At 39.7% G+C, this 22866-nt stretch overlaps 1 protein-coding gene across 7 annotated transcripts in view; it reads left to right on the top strand.

Moving 5' to 3' along the window:
* The window catches only part of cadps2 (Ca++-dependent secretion activator 2), a 137736-nt gene that overhangs the window by 90387 nt on the left and 24483 nt on the right, over nucleotides 1-22866 (top strand). For all 7 annotated transcript variants that reach the window (XM_053642063.1, XM_053642062.1, XM_053642065.1 and 4 more), the window contains exons 13-18: nucleotides 846-1033; nucleotides 13647-13748; nucleotides 14464-14527; nucleotides 15432-15555; nucleotides 15706-15809; nucleotides 19703-19859. In XM_053642063.1, coding sequence (XP_053498038.1) covers nucleotides 846-1033; nucleotides 13647-13748; nucleotides 14464-14527; nucleotides 15432-15555; nucleotides 15706-15809; nucleotides 19703-19859 — 739 coding nt within the window. The remainder of the gene's footprint in view (nucleotides 1-845; nucleotides 1034-13646; nucleotides 13749-14463; nucleotides 14528-15431; nucleotides 15556-15705; nucleotides 15810-19702; nucleotides 19860-22866) is intronic.

Consider the following 22866-nt stretch of genomic DNA (forward strand, 5'->3'; position numbering starts at 1 on the left):
AAAGCAGTGCTAAGGGACAGAAAGGCAATGCAATGACATACTCAAGTCAAAATATGCTCAGTATGTGTCAAGTCTGTGTGGCTTCTGAACCGCTCTCCTCATCTCTCTGTCTTTAACAGTAATGATCACTCCATCCTCGTTTGCAGGCTGGGAGGTCAGAAAGGGGGCCGCGTCAAGCCTGCTGGTCTCCCGCGTGCTTCTGCGCCACAGCTCCATCCTCATGACTCCCAGCCTTCAGCACTGTCGTAGGCGAGCGGCCCCCTCAAAGTGCTAATTTGTTAATGTTCCTACAGAGAAGGCATGTTAATTAACTTTGTAAGATTCATGCCTAATTTAGTTATTATGTGAGGGATGAATGAGCTAATGAATGCAACAGGAGCCTTTCAGCATGCTTCACCCGCCCGCATTATGTTGACTTTTCTGCATATGAATGAATTGTTTGTGCTTAACCTTGGTCTCACTTGTTTGTTATTATGATGGAAATAGATAGGGTGGGTTTTTAAGCTCTGTTTAGTGATGTGTTAGAAAAATAAGAGGCCTGTAAAATTTTACACATTCCAGTTTCTGTATCTCAAAAGGTCATTTCTGAGGAATAGGATTTCAGCACAATCAGAGCTGCGACCTGTTAATGTGAAGGCTGCACCTACACACAAAAGCCAGTGCATAAGCAGTGATGTAGAGAAACCCAGCCAGTCCTTTTATCTTTTTTATTATTGTTATTTTTTTGTTTTAGCATTTTCATGATTATAGGATATAAATACTTCATATTTAAGTTTGTCCAATGGTTCACATGAGATTAGAAATTTATACATTGTGTTATGTTTGTATTTCTTCTGGATGTGCAGGGATGGTTCAGCCCAGGCCAGGTGTTTGTTTTGGATGAGTACTGTGCTCGGTATGGCGTGAGAGGCTGCCATCGCCACCTCTGTTACCTGAAGGACCTGATGGAATTCTCCGAGAACAATGCACTGGTGGACCCCACCCTCCTCCATTACAGCTATGCCTTCTGCGCTTCTCATGTCCATGGGAACAGGTACCAGTACACCTCACCACTATTCCTACTCACACATTCTACCTATTATACGGCCCACGATTTCAGATTTCAGGTCGCTTGGTAAAATAAATAATTTTATGATCTAACAAGATGTCAGTATACATGTAATATATTAAATAATTATATTTTGTTATAAGCAATAATAATTAAAAACGCCTATTTTCACCATGATATCTAAATGCGTTCCCTGTAATAATAATAATCGACTCCAGTGAGGAAGCTTCTTAATTATCAGTCTTTTCCGACACAGATGTAAAGACAAAAGAAAAAAAGAAAGCGTCTTTTCTTCTTACTTATATTTATATTTGTAGTGATATCAGTCTGTAGCACATTCATCATTCCTTCATTGGGAATTGCTTCTTTGGAAATTTGTTCTGTCGCAAATAATTTTACAGGATTATAAATATTAGGAACGGAAAATATAGAAAAATAAATAAATGTAGAAAAATAATTATTTAGGAACATAAATATTCCAAAAACCTATGTGTTGTAAATCAGGGAGGTAACCAGGATCCAAATTTTAGTCCACATTGCAGAAATTCTTCCATTCTCCTATAAACTGCTCTGACTCCAGTTACATTTTACGGAGTTCAATATTTTTGATTTATATTTTTAAAAATAAATAAATAAATAAAAAGCGCCTTATGAAATCTCATATCCTAGAGATTTTTTTTATGAAGCCTGCTTTCATATTTCTTTAAAAAAAAAAAAAAAAAAAGACAGTAAATGGACTTCATATTAAAGGAGCTCATAGTGTAAGCAGTCCAGTGCAAGAATATAACTCAATTTTTAACATTCTTGTTTCTTTCAGAGCGTGTTCTTTATTTTTCCCTCATAATTTTCAAAATTGTGGCACAGTTAACTGATTTCATATTTAAAAACATTAGAGCAGAGCTCTTACCATTAATATATCATCTATTATATCTAGTTATTCTTAATTTTAGAACTGAGATGTTCATTAGTTTTTATAATATGGCCTATTAATGGCCTATTAAAAGATCTGTTGTTTTCGTTGAACGGAGTTCACCAGAATATATACTGCTGAATAGCACTTTGCTTGCACAGCTGATGAAGGACTTTTGTCCAAACTTTGTGTACATTATGTAGTTTGCGTAACATTTTACAATAATTACTCAAGTACACTGCAGTTACTCCTGGGATTTTTATACATATACAGGCAGTACCTGCGGTATGCTACAGTAATTAGTGCCTGGGGTTATTTCTACTGCTCATTTTATAGATGATAAAATACCATGTAATCTTTCCAAATGTGTGCATGCACAGTCCATAAAAAACATTACTGAGATGATGGATTCATATGGGATTAAAATCCTAAAGATAGCACAATATTAAATACACTATCCCACCTGCTCACTAAATTGATTAACAGCTCTCAATTGTCTATGAATCTTAAGCAATTAGAATAAAATTACTCAATATGTTCGAGCAAAGCTTACATAACAGCCTCATGCATAAAGCTATTAGCTTTTTGCTTATTGCACATCACTTTCATTTCACTTATTTCATTTGATTGACTCTAAATACACATGTATGTGCTGCCACTCTCTGATCATCAATTTAGACAATTAGGAGTGGTTATGATTAGCCTCTCTGACTAATTGCTGAGTACAAATGAAAACTGGCATCAGTGGCTTTTTGTCAGTTTGCTGATTCATTTGAATAATTAATGTCTTGTTAGAACTGTGGAGTCAAGATTGGTTGTGCTAGAAGTGATAAATTATGTTCACAAAAAAATGTAAATGTTCTTTTTTTGTCTGTAGCTTATTTGTCTGTGTTTTATTTGTTTGATTCAACTGTTGCAAGACTTGTTATTCTTTAGATTCATGAAGGATTTTTGTCTGTATTTATTCATTTGACATTCGGGGATGTTACATTTGAAATGTTCACAGTAAGATAACCTAGTGTAAAAATATCACAGTTTCACAGTGTCATGGTATTTATCATTTACCATTTACCAAAAAAAATTTAAAAAATACAAGCTGGTGGTGGTGGGGGGGATAAATATTTATTACAGAATCTTTGTACAGACATCTATTTTCACATTGTATTGTAACAAGAAACAAAAGAAGAAAAAACAGTATCTCTGGATATATGTCTGAGTAATTATGTTCGATTTGCACAGCGATCTGTGTATAACTCAGAGATTAAGATCTATTAATATTGCACCAGATTTGTCTTTGTGATATACACACGGATGTCACACTAAAATTTCCATGCATACTACATACATCCAATTTTAATACAATATTTGACCCTTATTATAAGCACTTACCTAAAACCCCAGAAGGTGTTGTTCCTTAAATCTTATCTATTTTATTGTTCTGATCTTTTAAACCCAAACAATATTTTATTTTTTAATTTTTTTTGGTTTCAGCAGGCAGTGAGTGATTTTTGGGTGGTGAGGACCCCTGGATTTGAACTATTGTTAGGGTTCCTCTACATACACCATGACATGAATCTATGACTGCTACAACTACAGAACAGTGGCTACTATAATATCCTTAAGACATGGGATTAGCAGACGATTTACCATATTATAGCAACTACTCAGCCACTCTCATACATTAATTATATCTTATTATATTATAATTAATTTTAAATACTTATTAAAAATTTTATGTAACTTATTTTAATATTATATTATTGACATTTCTTTCTATTTCTCCATCAGTAACAATTATCCATCCATCCATCCATCCATCTTCTATACCGCTTATCCTCTTCAGGATCATGGGGAAACCTGGAGCCTATCCCAGGGAGCATCGGGCACAAGGCTGGGTACACCCTGGATAGGGTGCCAATACTAACAATTATTAATACGTATAATTAAATATATGAGGCTAAATATGCCTTACACATGGGTGTTATATGCTGCTCACTGATCACAGCTAGTTTTAGAGGTACTGTTCTAATGACATAGTCTAATTCTTTCCTACTGAAAATTTCATCTAATCAGTGTGTTGGTTACTGTGGCTTGCATTTCACAGCTCCTATGCAACAGGAACCTACTGCAGTCAGGCAGTTGCTAATGTCAAACTTTTCACATGTTTCTTTTTTGCTGCACTTTATCCATGGTCCATAACTTTTTTTTGACACAGTTACTTGCGGTATATTCAAAGAAAATGCTCTGTTAACTCTGTCAGTTGTTTCTCCTTTTGATGTCACATTCAAAACATATCTTAGAATAGTTTGCCTTGCCGTTCATGTGCTATTGACCAGAAATACCTGAATGTCTGAATATGAAACTAACTTTACTGCAGTAAAAGAGACACATTGCCACCACTTCAGCTGAATCAATCCTCTATGTAGCCACACAACACACTCTAATATAGAATCAATTAGACCAAGGTCAGAAACACTGAGATAAAATTTTTTCCCATTCTGATGGTTGATGTGAAAATTACCTGAAGATGCTGGCCTATATCCGTATAATTTTATGCATTGCATTGCTGCCACATAATTGGCTGATTAGATAATTGCATGAATGAGTAGGTGTAAAGGTGTTCCTAATAAAGTGCTCAGTGAGTGTATATTACCTGGGGTTATTTCCACTGGTCATTTTTAAAAGGTCAAATACTGCGTAAACGTTCCAAAATGTGAGCAGGCACAGTCCGTAAAACATTACTGACATGATGGATTCAGAAGTGACTAAAATCCTAGAGATTCTGCAGTATTAATTACATTATCCCACCTCTCTGTGAAAAGCTAGTCTATCCGTAAAGAACTTTAGAAAGATATTTTTGAGAAAAAACATTTCTGAGAATCTCTTATTATATAGTGAGTATTTGTGGGTTGTGTGTGAAACCTAAACGTTATTACAGAATTTAATTCTGGTCAAGAGGACCTTAACATTCCATGGTTGCATCACATCATCTACATTAGAGCTTTTTGGAGGAAACAGAATCGCAGTAGACATACAGTACAGTGAGATTACGCATATCACACCTAAGTGTTTCAGCATCCTGACCGCGCACACAGATTTTACCTGCACTGAATGCTTGTTCTTGATTGACAGTCACATCAGGAATGACTTGCTTGTGGCACACTTCATGTGATGTCTGCTTGATGTTGACAGAAGCACACTCGGCTCAGCGAGGCTTGGAACGGAGTAGAATTCACACAGGTGTTGAGGTGCTAGTGTGTGAGATCAGAATCAGAGACCAATGTGGATTGATGCCGATATGTCAGATATCCAAGAGCGACAGACAAGACAGTAATCCCAAGCCGTCCTTCTTCTCACATGTCAGTCTTAATCCTCCTACCTTACTGACTTGGCTGTCATGTGTGGTTGTCAGTTTTGCTTGTGCTACCAGCCTCCCCACCTTCACCTCCAGCTCACTCACACTGTAACCATGATGTGCATCTGGGTTGTCATCTGTTATTCTGTAACTTATCTGAGGAGTCTATTCACACTGAAATACCAAGATAGTCTTATGCATTTGTATGTTGTTGTTTTTGTTGTTGTTGTTGTTGTTCTGGACTGTCTTCTTAAACAGTGTAATGTCATATTGTATGTAATGATGTTATGGCATGTATTAACTTTTAGTTTGTGTGGTAGCCTGGGAAAATCCTTCACAATCTGCCACATTCTATATAGTTATAATAAATAAGGGTTTCCTGAACTTAAATATGTCTCTCTTAAATGTATCTGTTATATCATTTTAAAGCCTGGTTACACCCCAAAATTGAGAAAACTGCATTTACAGATTCCATCTCAACCATGACTCCGGAGCAGTGTGGACATTTTGACAGCCCGTATTTGATTACAGACTTAACTGATTAGGCTTATGTCTGTATAGCTCATTTAGTTCATAGCTATCCAGGGGGAAAAAAATTTATTTTAGCCAAAACCTGATTTTTCATCTATTTTGATTGATAAAATTCAGTCACCGGATTTCCCTGACCACCTTACAGTGCTATGAAAAGTATTTTCTGATTTCTTCTGTTTTTGTGTATATCTCATACTAAATAGTTGTATATCTTCAAACAAAATACAACATAAAACAATAGGTTACTGATTGTAACCCCGGTTCTCTGAAACATCGAGTGGAGAGGTCCACCTATGGGAAGCGCATCCATATCTGACCTCTGTAGAAACATCCAATTGCACCAAGTCTGGCTGTGACAGACAGGAGCATGTGTCCAGTGCCAGGTAAGGGCACACCCCTAATCTGAGTGCATAAATGACCTGCATGCACTCCTCTTCCTCAGTGAGCAAAGTCGCTTCTCATGCGGCAAGCAGGGCAAGCTTTGTAGATCTCTCCACTCAATGTGTCAGAGAACCTGGATTACAGACAGTAACTTATTCTTCTTTTTCATCATCTCATGTTTGAGATCCACCTATGGGAGAAATGGACTACCCGTTTGCCCAACACACTCACAGTGAGGCCCTGTAAGCCAGGGGGTGGTCATCTAGATAGGTGGTGCTTGACGCATCCCATACTGGCATGCCTGGTAACACCATGCACGAAGGTTGTAGTGGTACACAGGCAGAACATAAAGGACATGCTGGTGAAGAGCTGGTTACGCCTCCTGAAAAGGCTAGTCGCATCCATGTACACCCAAAGTGCACACACAGGACACAGAGCATTCAACCTCTGATCCTCCGCAGAGGAGAAGGGAGGAGGATGAAAAGCGGAAAGCTGAGTCACTTCACAGGTGAATGCTGGGAAGCATTTGGGCATAAAGGCCGGGTTGGGCGTAAGAAAAATCTTATCTCCACTGAAAGGGAATTTAGTGCGTGAGGAATGAACAGAGAATGCATGTAAATCACTGACACATTTGGCTGAAGCCAGGAGTAAAGCTGTCTTCAAGGACAGAAGCTTAGGGGAAATTTCCCCCATGGGCTTAAAAGGCTGTTGGGACAGAGCCTCCAGCACCATGGAGAGGTCCCACATCGGAACAGCTCTTGTAGTGACTTGAAGTGAGCGACGAGCATCCTTCATGAACCGGGAAACAAGGGGGTGTTGACCCACTGTTGTACCGTCCAACCAAATATGGCATGCAGCAATAGCTGTTAGGTAGACCTTGATTTTGTAAAAGGATTTACCGCTGTCCATAAGGTCTTGCAAAAAAACATAAAATGTCCAAAACCGAACACTGATACAAAATCAGGCGGCTCCCACAGCACCACTCCTCAAACACGCCACTTAGTCATATAGGTAAAGTGTGAAGGATGGCCTTGCACTCTGTATGTTGGTGACCACATGTAGAGGGAGCCCCATTGTGTTCAGGTTTGCCCTCTCATGGGCCAAGCCAGGGGGCCACCCTGTCTGGGCAGGGGTGATTGATTTCTCCAGTCGCCTAAGGCAGGAGGTCTGTACGTAATGGGAGGGGCCATGGCTGGGCATACAGGAGGGGAATTATCTCCACCAGCCACGGCGCCTTGGGCCACTTGGGTGCCACCAGAATGAGGGGCAGGCTCTGAACTCTCACCCTGGCTATGGTGAGGGCTATTAAGCAAAGGGGAGGGAATGCTGCCCTGAAGCAGCAAAGTTGGGCCACGGATGGGCCACTGCATCCATGCCGAGGAGTGCGTCTCTGTCCCTTAGCGAGAAGAACATGGGTGTTTTTGCGCAAGGTGAAGAGATCTATGGCAGCCCAGCCAAATCTCTCCCACAGTTTGTCCACTATTTGCGGGTGGAGACTCCAGTCTCCATAGAGTGGGTTCCCCCTCGACAGAAGGTCTGCGCCTCTGTTCAAGATGCCCGGGACATGAGTCACAAGTAACGACAGAAAGTGCTGCCTGCACCACACTAAAAGCCTGTGAGCTAGAGCATGAAGCTTGTGGGAGTTCATCCCTCCTTGGCGATTGATAAGTGCTACAGCCATGGTATCGTCATAGCGTAACAGCGTAACAGCACATGGGCGGCTGTGGCTCAGGTGGTAGAGCAAGTTGTCCACTAATCATAGGATTAGTGTTTCGATTCCCGGCCCACATGACTCCACATCCCGAAGCGTCCTTGGGCAAGACACTGAACCCTTGAACTGGTAGCCCTGCTACCATTGGTGGTATGGGTGAATGAGAACCCATACCACCAGTGTAAAGCGCTTTGGAACCGCTAAGGTTAAAAAAATCGCTATGTAAGTGAAGACCATTTACCATGATGCCCTTGGAGCAAGGCAGGAAATGTTTCAGCTTTCCACGCCATTCACTGTTCTGCCCTCCTAGGTGGCTCCCCACCCCTTTGAGGATGCATCACCCCACCCTCATTCTCATAAGGCCCAGAGGCAAAACCTGAATAGCTGATGCCATAAGGCCCTGTAGTCTGATCAGAAAAGCCTCCTTCTCTTGGACGGGTGGACTAGGAGGGCGGGAAAAAAAAAGGAAAAAGGAGTCCAAAGGGCTGGCTTCCCAAAAATGTGGACTCAAAGCCACCTGGTGCCGTGCATCAGGCCAGCTACTTCCTTTTGGGGTCAGAGGGAGCGGGGCTAGGGCATGTCTTGGCTGCAGTGAAGGACATGGCTTGGAAGAAGGGGGATTACCCTGCTGAGCTGGTGGCTTGTTACAAGGTTTTCTTCTGCCATCGTTCTTGAAAAGGCGTCCCGCAGGGGGATTAGGTGGCCACACGGGGGTGCCTGGCACGGCATGGATTTCCTCGGCAGACACAGCTTGAGAGCCTCGTCCTCCTTCTTTTTGTAGTCGCAGCGCTGTTGCATCGAAGTCACGGCGAGACCAAAAAGGGCCCGGCCTCTCTCTATTGGGGAGACCAGAGCACACGCTCGCCAAGCACCAAGAGGGCCATGGAATGCTTGCTTGCCTGGATGGGTTGGCGTGCATTTCGGAGCACGATGTCATTAATTGTGATGATCTCCTTCCAGAGCAAGGGTGAAGGACACCCTTTCTCTGGTTGCTGCCCCATGTCAACCAGGAGTTCAGCCTGGTAAGCTGATAGAAGTGAGGAGGCATTGAGGGCCCTGACAGCCAAGGCAGAGGCCTTATAAGAGACCTGGTGGATGGATGCGGAAAAACAGTCCATTTTGCTGGGGAGAGTGGGCTTACGGGGAGCAAGCAGGCCCTCTGGGGAGGGGTTAAGGTGTCTGGCGATGAAGGGCTCAATGGTTAGAGGGTCACCTATGTCGAGAGCCACCATATCCTTAACCTTGAGGCCCGGAAGACCATGTGTCATGTCGAGCAGATCTCCTCAGCAGTGTTTCACTGGCACATGCAAAGATGACCGAGAGGAGCTGTTTCTCGGGCCAAGAGGGGGTCCCAGGAGTTTCCCATCGTAAACATCCCACTCTTGGTCGTACTGTCCAAAATCTATGCTCTGGGTTGTGGCCCCTTTGAGGCCCATGCAGACCACGCAGAAGGGATGAGAGTCCTTAGCTGTGATGAGAGCACCACAGCAGGGCAAGCATGTGACTGGTTATCCCCGGTGGAAGCTGAAGCCGATTTACTGTGCTCCATGGCAGAGAAGCACAGAGCTCAGTTGGGTCTGTAAGGCAGGCAGCCATAAGACGGGGAGGAAAAAGGCTTAAGGGGAGGCAGGCAGCCTAATCAGCAGTGCGAGCGTGGGTGGCTTGCAGTGAGTGACACAGCTAACCTGGCTAGCGGCGAAGGCTCATCTGAGGGATATGTTCTCCTGCAGACAAAAAGTGCAAGTCAGTGACCCAGCGAGCTGTGTGCACAAAATAAGCTAGCATTCGCAAGAAGCAAATGTCAACTGAGGAGGAGGAGCGTGTGCATTTCATTTATGCACTCCCCTTACCTGCCATTGGACATGCGCTCCTGTCTGTCACAGCCAGGCTTGGTGCAATTGGATGCTTCTACAGAGTTCAGGTACGGATGCCCTTGCCATAGGTGGGTCTCGAACACGAGATGATGAAAGAGAACAAAGGCAACCTGTGTGTAAACATAATACATTCATCCATTTTCTATACCGCTTATCCTACTGGGTCGTGGGGAACCTGGAGCCTATCCCAGGAAGCATCGGGCACAAGGCAGGGTACACCCTGGACGGGGTGCCAATACACATAATACAGTTTTGTTTTTTGTTTTTTTATTGAAGCAAAATAAGTTATCCAACATCTATCACCCATGTGAAAAACACTTTGCCCCGTTATACTTAAAATCTTGTTTGTGCTACCTTTAGCAGCAATAACTGCAATCAGACACTTCCGATAATGGGAGATCAGTCTTTCACAGCACTGGGGTGATATTTTGGCCTACTCTTCTTTGCAGAACTGCTTTAGTTCAGCCACATTGGAGGGTTTTCAAGCATGAACTGCCCTTTTAAGGTCTTCCACAGCATTTCATTTCATTTGGTTCAAGTCAGGACTTTCACTAGGCCACTCCAAAACTTAAATTTAGCTCTTTTTTTTGTCATTCAGAAGTGGACATACTCCTATGCTTTGGATAATTGTTTTGCTGCCTAATCCAGTTGTGCTTGAGTTTCAACATACGGACTGAAGAACGGACATTCTCCATGACGATTTTCTGGTATAGAGCAGAATTCATGTTTCCCTCAATTATTGCAAGTTGCCCAGGCCCTGAAGCAGCAAAGCATCCCCACACTATCACACTACCACCACCATGCTTGACCGTAGGTATGATGTTCTTTTTGTGGAATTCTGTGTTTGGTTCATGCCAAATGTAACGGGAACCTTGTCTTCCAAATAGTTCCACTTTTGACTCATCAAGCCACAGAACATTTACCCAAAACGTTTGAAAATAGTTGAGGTGCGTTTTGGCAAAATTCAGACGAGCCTTTTGTTCTTCTGGGTTAGCAGTGGTTTTCACCCCGCCACTCTTCAATGGATGCCATTTTTGCCTATGTCTTTCTGATAGTGGAGTCATGACCACTGACCTTTATTGATGCGAGAGAGGCCTGTAGGTCCTTTGATGGTGTCCTTGGCTCTACGACTTGCTGGATGAGTAGTTGCTGTGCTCTTGGAGGAATTTTGGAAGGTCGGCCACTTCTGGGAATGTTCAGTACTGTGTTGGGTTTTTCCATTTGGAGATAATGGCTCTCTCTGTGGTTCTTTGGAGTCCCAGAGCCTTTGAAATAGTTTTGTAACCCTTCCCAGACTGATGTATTTCAGTCACTTTCTTCCTCATCATTTATGGAATTTCTTTCAACTTTGGCATAGTGTGTTACTGGGTAAGACCTTTTAACCAACTTCATGCTGTTGAAAAATTTCTATTTAAGTGTTGATTTGATTGAACAGGGCTGGCAGTAATCAGGCCTGGTTGTGTCTAGTCCAGCTGAACCCCATTATGAATGTTTCATAGATTTGGGGAATTAGTAAATACAGGGCAAATACATTTTCACACAGGCCCAGTTGTTACTGGATAACTTTTTTACTTCAATAAATAACATAAAATAACTCAGGTTGCCTTTGTTTTATGTTGTATTTACACAAAACAGAAGAAATCACTACTTGTTCACAGCACCGTACATATTTGCTAATACATTTTCAATAGGAATCAATGTACTTATTGGATGTACAATCAATCATAGAATGCACACTTACTTAAGTGATGCTTTTAGCCTCGTAACCAGCTAAACAAGCATGTTGATATGGCAGTAATTTCTAGAGGCTGCTGAAACTGATTCACCCTCATTGAGTAGCTAAGCGCCAGGTCAGCGTTTAGCTCGTCTCACACACACTTGCTTCATTAGACATGGACAGTGGGTTTGCCTCTCAATGTCCCACTCCCACCAGCCAAGCCAAACATGATGCAGCACTGGCTGAGATTCAATGGTAGAAAATGACAACTGTCAGCATAAACTTTATCTACTGTTAAGTATAGTGACTTTTCTGTAAAATACCTGTATGCTAACATAGTTTTTAGATTTTATGCTTTTCCTGGGCTGTTTTCTAGATCTGGGGTGTCTTTGTGATACCATTGAAGGATTTGATGAAAGGTTACCGTGTGTATTGAATACTTCATCATGGTTTAGTGATGACCAGAAGCACAGCTTGATCCTTTGACTAAGTTGCACTCTCACAAAGAGAAGAACAGCAACAGAACAGAGCAATTCACCCTGGCGCTTGTAGTTCAATTCCCAGGCCTCTTGTTAGCAGCTGTTCAACTATGAGGCCTACCGTGGAAATAATGAGCAGAAACCAAGGGAGAGAAAGGCAAGAGAGAGAAATACTGTGAGGAATGGCAGGGGGTGGGAGGGTTTAAAACACCCCTTCTGTCATTTCTTCCGAAATGTCTCTTCACGAACAAACTCGGGACAAAATTGGGCTTGCTCTCTCTCACACACACACCCATGCACACTCACAAAAGTCCAGCGCAACCCTTTAGACCCTTTATTGTGTTCTTGTCGGATTAGCTGGCTCTTGTCAAAAAGAAGAAAAGGGATTTCATTTAATAGAGAGGGATTTGGAGTACAGACCAGTTTACAAGTTGCACTTAAAACAGTGAAGTAAAGAGAGAACTTGGTTTTTAGTACAGCACTCTGCCGTTTACAAAGAAAGTGGGGAGGCTCGGATAGTTGGAGGCAATGCCTACAACTGTTCATGGTATTCAAGTGTAAAATCTGTAGTTTACTTTTGGATTATGGGTAATGGGTTTCAGCCACTTGACCTGTTAACTTGTGCAAATGCTGTCAGTTGTTAAAGGAAAGTAACATTTAACCTGGCAGTATTAAATAAACACATTTTGTACTTGTATTGTTTTAATGGTGACCACACTACACTAAATGGGTTCCCTATAGGATTTCTGAGTATGATTATGAAAAGGCTTTGATCAGGCATATACCTGGGAAATATTATACAATGGGAGTTTTTGTAACATCTGGTGTCATCCCACAGCCTTTTTTCATTCCAATAGCCTTCTGGCTTGCCCACATGATCTTTAGCAAACGCCTTTGTGACCTCGCAGACTATTAAACGTCTTGGAGTGATCTTTGTTGGTTGATCACTCCAAGGGAGGGTAACAGTGGTCTTGAATTTCCTTCATTTGTACACAATCTGTCTGACTGTGGTTTGGTGGAGTCCAAACTCTTAAGAGATGGTTATGTAACCTTTTCCAGCGTGATGAGTATCAACAACTCTTTTTCTGAAGTCCTCCGAAATCTCCTTTGTTCATGTCATGATACACTTCCACAAACATGTGTTGTAAAGATCGGACTTTGATAGCTCCCTGTTCTTTAAATAAAACAGCTGTTTTACAGTACAATACAACATCCCATTGATTTTAAATCACCTGACTCTAATTTCATCTTCAAATTAAACTCCTAGAGGTTCACATGCTTTTGCCATAGATATGTAATATTAGATCGTTTTCCTCATTAAATATATGACCAAGTATAATGTTTTTGTCTCATTTGTTTAATTTGGGTCTCTTTATTTACTGTTAGGATTTATGTGAAAATCTAATGATGTTTTAGGTCATATTATGCAGATATATAGAAGATTCACAAACTTTTGAGCTCCACTGAATGTGCTTCCAAGTTTGTGGGAGCAGTTTGTGGAAGGCTCCTAATTCAAAATAAATGTTCAGCACTTCTGGTGGTTTCTAAATATGTATTCACTCCTGGTACATGAAGCAGTTGGTGGCCAAATGTTTACGCTTGCAAAAAAAATTTAAATATGGATTGTTTCTCTTTGTCAGGCCTGATGGAATGGGTACCATCACAGAGGAGGAACAGGAGGAGTTTGAAGAGATAAGAGTCAGGCTGCTGACTCTGCTAGAGAACCAGATTACACATTTCAGGTGAGGATTGATTCAAAAAGCACCTGAGCCATGATACTATTATAAGGTTTTCTGTTAGGCCACAAAATATTATTGATAAGGACCAAAGAGTTCAAGTATAAATGTATTTTTTATTGCCATGTAACACTAATATGGTGTTTCAGTGTGGCATTTATACACACTCCTGCTGCTCCTTCCTGTAGAGAGCTGAGTACACCAATAATGAAGCTTATAGTAATGAAGCTGGAAGTTAGGTAGTAAGAACACAAAATAAGCTGAACAATAGATAGACAATAGCTCAAAAACAACTTCAGAGATTATGCAAATGTAGGGCAACCAGAGAGCCATCAGTCCAAAAGCTGTGAGTCACTTGTTAAGTGTGCCTCCTTTGCTTCACATCTAAAATAGGCTAACAACATGCCACTTCACTGAGGGCTTTTCACTCACACCTGTGCCTTGCAGCACTCATGAGGACCACTGGCCTTTTTTCAGTGTTTCCTCTATTCATGCACTGACACCTGTTTTGCTTTTTTTCTGCTTCACTTCAGGGAAATTAATTTCTCTTAATCTCAGAAAAATTGCGTTTTAGTAAACAGTCACCTTTTTTCTTTATTGCATATTACTTATTATGCTTATTTATTGCACACTCTTCAAAGCTTAAGCTAAAATTGCATGCTCTTGAAGAGCATGTTCAGTTTGGTTTGCGTAATTGCTGTTTTTCGTCCACTGTTTGTAGGTACTGTTTCCCCTTTGGACGTCCAGAGGGGGCTCTAAAAGCCACACTGTCACTTCTAGAACGGGTAAGCACTTTAATTTGCAGGTTCATGTCACTGTGTAAATCACTGTTTCCCACAGGTAAGCAGTAAACCTAGAGGAGGACCCTGGTGGGGGGGGACTTGGGAGTTGTGGTTGAGATGGTGCAGGGATCGATAGGGGTATGTTATTGAGGGTATTTTGGAGATAATGTGTGGGAAACATTGAATGTACACCGATCAGCCATAACATTAAAACCACCTGCCTAATATTGTGTAGGTCCCCCTTGTGCCACCAAAACAGCTCTGACCCATTGAGGCACAGACTCCACAATACCTCTGTGGTCTCTGGCACCAAGAAGTTAGTAGCAGATCCTTTAAATCCTGTAAGTTGCGAAGTGGGGCCTCCATGGATAGGACTTCTTTGTCCAGCACATCCCACAGATGCTCATTTGGATTAAAATCTGGGAAATTTGGAGTCCAAAAGTCAACACCTTGGACTCTTTGTCACGTTCCTCAAATCACTCTCTTAGTTATGGCTGATCGGTTAATGTCATGGCTGATCGGTGTATTGTGACCATACTTAATACAGAGAGCTCAAGTGAAGTCTCCACTTCAAAGTCGCAAATTCTTCTACAGTTAGAATGGGCAGGTGATCTTTATCAGTCCCAGATAGATGGCACTGTCCCATCACAGGGTATGAATTTATAACGTTTACAAAAAAGTAGCTTGCAAAGAGATAATGGGAACGGCTGATTCCAAACTGTATTAAAATTCTTAAACAAAAATCAGCCTGCATATATGAATCTGGAATTTCTACTCCATGATTCAATTCAGGATTGACCAGAGCCATTCCTGAACATTTCTGGGTCCTAAGCAACAACTTATTCTGCCGGCTCCATTTCTCCTCTTCCGAATTTTTCTTTTTTTGTGTGTGACCATTTTCTTGAAGATTCTTATGAAAGACATCACCACACCCGTCCCTGCTGAGGAGATGAAGAAGATTGTTCAGAATTGTTTGGAAAAGGCTGCACTCATTAACTACACCCAGCTGACTGATTACGCCCAGTTTGAAGGTTTTATATACATAATATTGCATCGTAATAGCAGTGAGCTGAGGCTTACAGCAAAGAATGTAAAAAATAAACAGAGAAATATAGAAATATGATTTAAGTTGCAATAATGCTCACGTTAGTTAAATGTAGCATATTTTTGTGTGTCTCCAGCCGACTGCCCTCAGGTTCCTCCAGAAAAGAGGCTAGAAGACATGATGCGGCTGGGGGAGCTGTGTATGGAGGTGCTTCAGCAAAATGATGAACATCATTCTGAGGTAGAGCACACAAATTCACAATCAGCCAGAATTAATAACAGTTAGAGCTGATGTTTATCAGGAACATCATCATGAGCTGACAGAACCCTGGAGGAAAACAGATGCACGGAATGGCAAATCCTTGTTTATTGTCAACTTGTCATCAATTACCATCCTACTGTCCATTTCCCCTCCATGTAAGCACGACAGCTGATAGTGAATAGTTCGTTAAACAACTGTAGCAGCTCACAGTAGCAGTAGATGTCAATAACGCCCACAACACATCTGTCGAAGGCCAACTTTAGCAAGTAACTAAATGCTGGAGTTTTTTTTGTTGTTGTTGTTGTAGATTTTTTTTTTTTTTTTATCAATCATAGGTGTTGAAGCTTTGTTGGTGCGGACTGTTTCATTTGCCTATATCCGTGTGTAGCAATAGGCATCTGTTCCTATGGTGTGGAGTTATTTTTAGGGCTCCAGCCACAAACAGCTGTCACATGTGAAGATGATGATAATGCTAAAGTGTTAAGATGAATGTGCCACTTGCTGTTGCTAAGGAAACATTGACATGGTGCTACTGAGAATAGTTAAATCATGGAAAGCTTTGAACATTTACGTTTTGAGCTGTTATATTTTATATGTCTTTTAGATAATGTTATCTGTCTTTTTAATTGTCTTGTTCCCGCTGTCTTTTCCTCTTTTTTTTTTTGTACATGCATAAGGGACGAGAGGTAAGTAAATGGTTTTTTTAGCTTTCGTGTTATAGTGACTATTAATGTCAGTTCAATACATCTTTGTTTTCTGCTTGTTTTTCTGTTCTTTGTTTACTTTTTTTATTCATCATTTTTGTTCATTAGAGTTTTGCTGAGGAACTTTCAATGTGCAGCACAACTGAAAAACTAACATATTTGAAGCACGTCTTTGAAACTATTATTTTCATATCTCTGAAATTCCTAATAGGAGAATTCATAAAGGGAGTGGTAGAAAGCAATCTGACCCCATATAGATGTGGATGAAAGATGAAGCTGCTCAGTTAGGCACACTCCTTGATGTATTCTTTTTAATACTAAAAATAAAGTGCATTTAAACGCTGGTGGTATTTCAGATAGGGGATTTAAAGGAGTCATAAATGGGGTCGGTTGGCACAGTACCATTAAAACAGCTGCCTCTGAAAGGCTCGAAGATAAGTGTCTTCAAGGCCAGATACACAGCGTCACTAGAATTAGTGTTTGCTTCCATACACCCCCGATACACACTCACAGAAGCACAGAGGTGCACAATAGAATTTTTCAGTAGATCTTGGAGCATTCATCTCTTCTCATCACATATTTTTCCATTTGACTTTTTCTATTGTACTACTTCTTTTTGATTGAAATCTTCAGCTATAGACAGAGTGTTCTTCCCTATCCTGTAAGGGGGGACAAAATGGATGGGCCTTCCTTTACACTCTTTATTAAGTGGACAAAAGCTAGCATCTAGATGTGTAAGAATAAACACGAAGGACTTTGATCATTTCACTGCATGACATACAGCCACACAATAAAACCCTGGTCATTTAGGATAGAAGAGAATAATCGTCAGTCTTCACTTTCCCTGAGAGGAGTCACTGTGATCTTTTGCAGTCAGTCGAGAAAAAGACATTTGACATAATAAAATTATTTTGCTTTTTAATATTATTTTTGAGTGTGCACAAAGCATGAGATTATTTAAAACATTATCATCAAATCCTATGACAACTAATAAACCATGTCTATTCATCTCAATAAAGAGCAACTTGAAAGCACAATAATAAGAAACATTTTGTTTATTATGCTTATATAGTACTTGAACATGATTTTAATTTTGCAGAGCACAGTTCTACCAATTTTAATACATCAAGTTATGTGCATGATGGCACATAACTTTATAATAATCATAATGCTACTCACTTTTGAGCAACCTTTTAATGAGCCTGCACCCATAATTTATTTGAACAGTGTTACCATGTCAGCACATTGTGTAAAATTTAAATAAGACCACTAATTTACACATTTATTGATTATTGATCATCAGAGAACACGATACATACAATATTATAAACATGCTTGTGTAGATTCAATCCAACAATATGGCCGTCAGTTAGAGCTGTGTTTCATTTATATTTAAATGTTTTTCCTCTTTGCATGAAATGTTCTAGTATAGTACTGTAGACATTTGTATTACAGACACAACATAGCATGCCACTCTGACAGCTTTGTGTACACTGTAAAGCATGGCAACATTATGCTTTGAGGAATTTATTACATTGTTAGGCACTGATACTTTTGTCATCACACTGATCTTGAAGAAAATGAATGAAAATCCTCCTGGCTCCCATAAGAATACAGAAGCTCAGAAGATGAGTACAGTTTCGGCATCACTGGGTGAACATGATGCTGGGTAAAAGAAACCTTTTCTTGAAACTATGCTGAATTTTTATAGAACATTTAAGATTTCCCCTCAGGGACCAAATGAAGAACTGTTTAGGTTGTTACATGGACATGCCAGAGGAACGTGAGAGCATGTGCTGTATATCATTTGAATTAAGTTGTTTAATGGTACATAAGGTAGCTTTTTGCATTTAAAAATGATGTTTCATTTGCATTTAGAGAAAGCTGATGTGAGCCTTTACTTTCAGAGATGAGTAATTCTGTTGTATAAGAACAACCCACAGCAATGAGAAATGGCTGTAGCTTATGTGTAAATAATACTGGCAAAATACTAAGTGGTTCTAAAATAGTTTGGCAAGAAAGGTCAGAGCATGTTCAGAGCAGGTTCTGGGTGCCATTTGAAGCTTCTTGGATGATGCCCAGCACAGTGAGGGCTCGGTTGTGTTTTTCTGATGGCTGCTGAAGGATGATATAGATTCTTTTCTCCAACTGTGTGTACCTCAGCCATTGAGTCTCCATATTCTTTCCTCTCAAGGTCTTTTATTGTCCTGTTTGTCATCTGCTGAGCTTGTGGTTGGTAACATCACTTATCATTGTTTTGTGTTTTTCTGTTGAATTCCATCAAACCTTGAATATAATTATTGCACACATTTGTTATATGCAAATTTGTCATTTATTCTTTTGTGCCTGGGCTTCTGTGTTGCTCTTCCTGTACTGTATACAGGAAATGTATATTGGGACACTTGTTTTTCTTATTTAATATACTTCCAGTGCATATATCCACTTTGCTTATGCTTAAGAATACATACTTTTTTCTTATTTATAAGTACAAAGATAGTTTTATGAAAAATTAAAATGATAGGGGGAAAATGTGTGTGTGTGTGTGTGTGTGTGTGTGTGTGTGTGTGTGTATGTAAAGTTTATATAGGATAAATAATTTTTTTAATACTTGGAAAAAAAAGGTTGTCAAGCATGTTGCATTAGGTATCATTGTAAAAGAGTCTGGTAGTCATTGGTAGGGAAGATTTCAGACAATACAACACTCAAATGGAAAAAGGTACAGAGCCATAGCAAAAGACCTTAAACATCCCTGTCAGTACTATTGGTTCAATAATATGCAGGTGGAAAGTTCATGAAACCCCAACTATTCATACCTGGACAGATGCACCATGCAAGGTTTCACAACACACCCTCAGACTAATGGTATGGAAGGTGAGAGAGAAGCCAGTAGTGACTCAAAAAGAGTTGCAAGACAACCTGAAAGCAGGAGGTTACACAGAGAACAATAAACAATTTTCTCCTCACTGCATATTACTTTTAATTTGTCACTTTTTTATGCAATACACTTGTAGGGGGGAAAAAAGTCCTTTAGGAACCTTTAAAAGTTACGCAAATCTGAAGAAGGTTTAGAAAATCTGTCAACCTAAAAAGTGTAGGAATTTGTGGATGTGCCGCTATAATGGCCATAATTCCTCTCTCTCTGTGTCTGTGTGTGTGTTTGAACCCTAGGCTTTCTCCTGGTGGCCTGAGGCAATGGCAGAGCATGCTGAAACTTTCTTGTCCCTCTACACAGTAGACATGGATGCAGCTCTGGCGGTGCAGCCACAGGACTCCTGGGATAGCTTTCCTCTCTTTCAGCTGCTCAACAATTTCTTGCGTACTGATTGTAAGTGTGCTTAATCTCATTTTTAATATCTTTCTTTTTCTTCCTTTCCTATTCCATTCTTTTTTTGAAATGAAAGTTTGTATTTCTGCACTTTGGTCAACAGTTGATGCCATGTTGGAAAATAAAATTCAGGTACCATCAGATCACATACATCAAAAGAGGGCAAATAAACAAGTACATACAGTACATACAGTACATGGATACATGCGTTATTCTATAATATTATTCTATAAAGGTAGTGTAACTTGATACCTTTGATTTTGCCATACGTTGCTATCTATTCCTCCTAGGCCAGATATTGTATACTTTCATAAGAGGCAGTTTCTGTCAATAAATTCAGCCATTCTTTTACATCGGGTATTTCAGAACACTTGCAGTGCCTCAAAATTATTCTTTAGCTTGACACCAGACCTGTAATCCCAATCCCAACCTTGCCCTTATTTAAACTGTTCAGAATCTCTGTATTGCCTGAAAGACATTACTATGGGCAGTTTGGTAAAGTTTTCCCCGCCCACTCTTCGAACACATTCAATAGCTCTCTGAGCTTAATAAAATTTTTGACCATGTTCTATTTTTAATTTAACATCCAAGCTACTCTCATTATTACTACAAACTACATTAGTTTAACTTTCCTTGGGCAGTTTTAAGTGTTTAAGGAAATGCTTTTTTTTTTGTTTTGTTTTTTGTTTTAGATGTCATACAAGATTTTAATTGTAAATATTTTCATTACATATATACATCCCCTATAGTTCATACCCCTTTATGTAGGAAAATCACTTTTTTTTCCCAATTCTGCGATATAAATACATTTTCCGGTGGAAATAGTACAGCCAGCTTTTGTTCAATCGCAACCCAGCTTAATTCTTTATCCAATCTACTCCAATATTTAGCTAATTTAGAAGATTCAAAGGCAGTATTATATCATTTAACATCCAGTAGACCAAGAGCACCTTTTTCTCTTGGAGAGTCAGGGTTTTTCTTGTCCCACAATTTTTTTTAACATCATCATCATATTGTCTAAAAACATACAAAGGTATTGTGATGAGGACCATCACTGAGATATAATTAAATGGGGATGCTCCCACTATTTTTATAACATTAACTCTCTCCCATGATGAGAAGGTTGCTTTTTTTGTTGTTTTGAACATCCTTCCAGGTTAAATCTTATTTTGAAACTATGATGAATGATAGTTTCATCATTTCATCTAAGTCACTGCTCACTTTGCCTCACAGATACACTATCTCGCCAAAATTATGTGGACACCTGACCATCACATGCATCTGTGCCCATTCTAAATATATGGGCATTAACACAGATTTTGTCCCCTCTCCACTCTTCTGGGAAGGTTAACACTAGATTTTGGAAAGTGGCTCTGGGGATTTGTGCACATTCAGACATAAAAGCATTAGTGAGGTCAACCACCATTTATATTCATATTCACCATTTATATCCATATTTGGCAGAGTAACTAAAGACACACTCAAGAGTAGAACTTTTAGAGGTATTTGAGTCATTTTTGAGAACACATGTTTGTATGAGGCTGAAGTAGAATCACATTGTTTTCTCCACTAATTACTTTTCACTTCTGCACATTCAACCGTTTAATCTGTCACAACACTCCTTTTCATACAGACTGAAATATAATGAGAAAACCGCTCAAGTTCGACAGAAAAGAGGGAATAATTGTTTTGGTTATTAGCAAGGGCGTAGGAGTAATTTGGCAAACGGAGTGGGGGAGGGGCGACACAATTACTGCTAGTTGATTCTCCCCTGGGAGGAAAACTTTGGAAAAGCAGCATTTAAATGCTCATTTCTGATTACATTTGATAGCAGCATTTATTAATCTGCTGCTCACGAATAGAGAACCACAACCCAACCCAACAGCACTGCAAAATGTCCTATTCCTTTAAATAGCAGTATAGTATCTGAAGGAGGTAACCCAACCACTAATTTTTATGCTCTTTAACATGGGATCAGGCGCTTAGGTTAGCCTTGAAAAAGGCTCAACTACCAGAGCAGGCAAATTAACAAATTGAGCAGTCTCGTGTGTATTAAGAACTGAATAGCCACAACTGACTTCTGGGAAATTGAAATTCTCAGATACAGGGTGTCCCAAAAGTCTTAATATATAGGGTACTATGTAGACCAGCACCATGTCGGTTGTGCTTTCGTTAGTGTTAATGCCTTCGCCTTTTGTCAATGTATGTGGCAGTCCACTTTTTGATTGGTCTGCAACACTTCCAATCTTTTTGAATTTGTTAATAAGTTTGGCAATAGTGTTGTGTGTGATGTGTTTGCCATATTTCATGTTAAAGTCCATCGCATTCTTTTGTTAAAGGCACATATATATATATATATATATATAATGTGTGTGTGTATGTAATTATTTTTATAAAACAGTAACAAAAATGTAACATTTGAAGAAATCTTCTATAAGCAAGTGTGTCCAAACATTTCAATGGTGGTGCATATACAGGGTGTCCCAAAAGTCTACATACATAGGGGAAATTAGCACTTTTTTAGCAAAATGTCTTCCAAACTTTTCACACCTAGTTTTTATATATATATGTGTGTATATATACACACACACACACACACACACACACATATATATATATATAATGTGTGTGTGTGTGTGTGTGTGTGTGTGTGTATATATATATATATATATATATATATATATATATATATATATATATATATATATATATATATATATATATATATATAATGTATATGTATGTATATATATATGTATGTATGTATGTATGTATGTATAAGTGTGAGTAACACACGTTGGACTGTGCCGTTACATGAAAATAATACACTTCGTGTTAGTACCTTCTGCTTGTGACATATCACTGTTGTGGCAGGCTGTGCGTGTTATTCCTTACATTCAAAACTGCTTGTAAGTAAAACTATTTATTAAAAAATAAACAAAACACATTTTGAAAATACATATAAATTTTTAACTTCACTGTTTAAATATGGCATACTCCTTTATTA

This window comes from Ictalurus furcatus, chromosome 14 (assembly GCF_023375685.1).
Source record: "Ictalurus furcatus strain D&B chromosome 14, Billie_1.0, whole genome shotgun sequence".
NCBI lineage: Eukaryota > Metazoa > Chordata > Actinopteri > Siluriformes > Ictaluridae > Ictalurus > Ictalurus furcatus.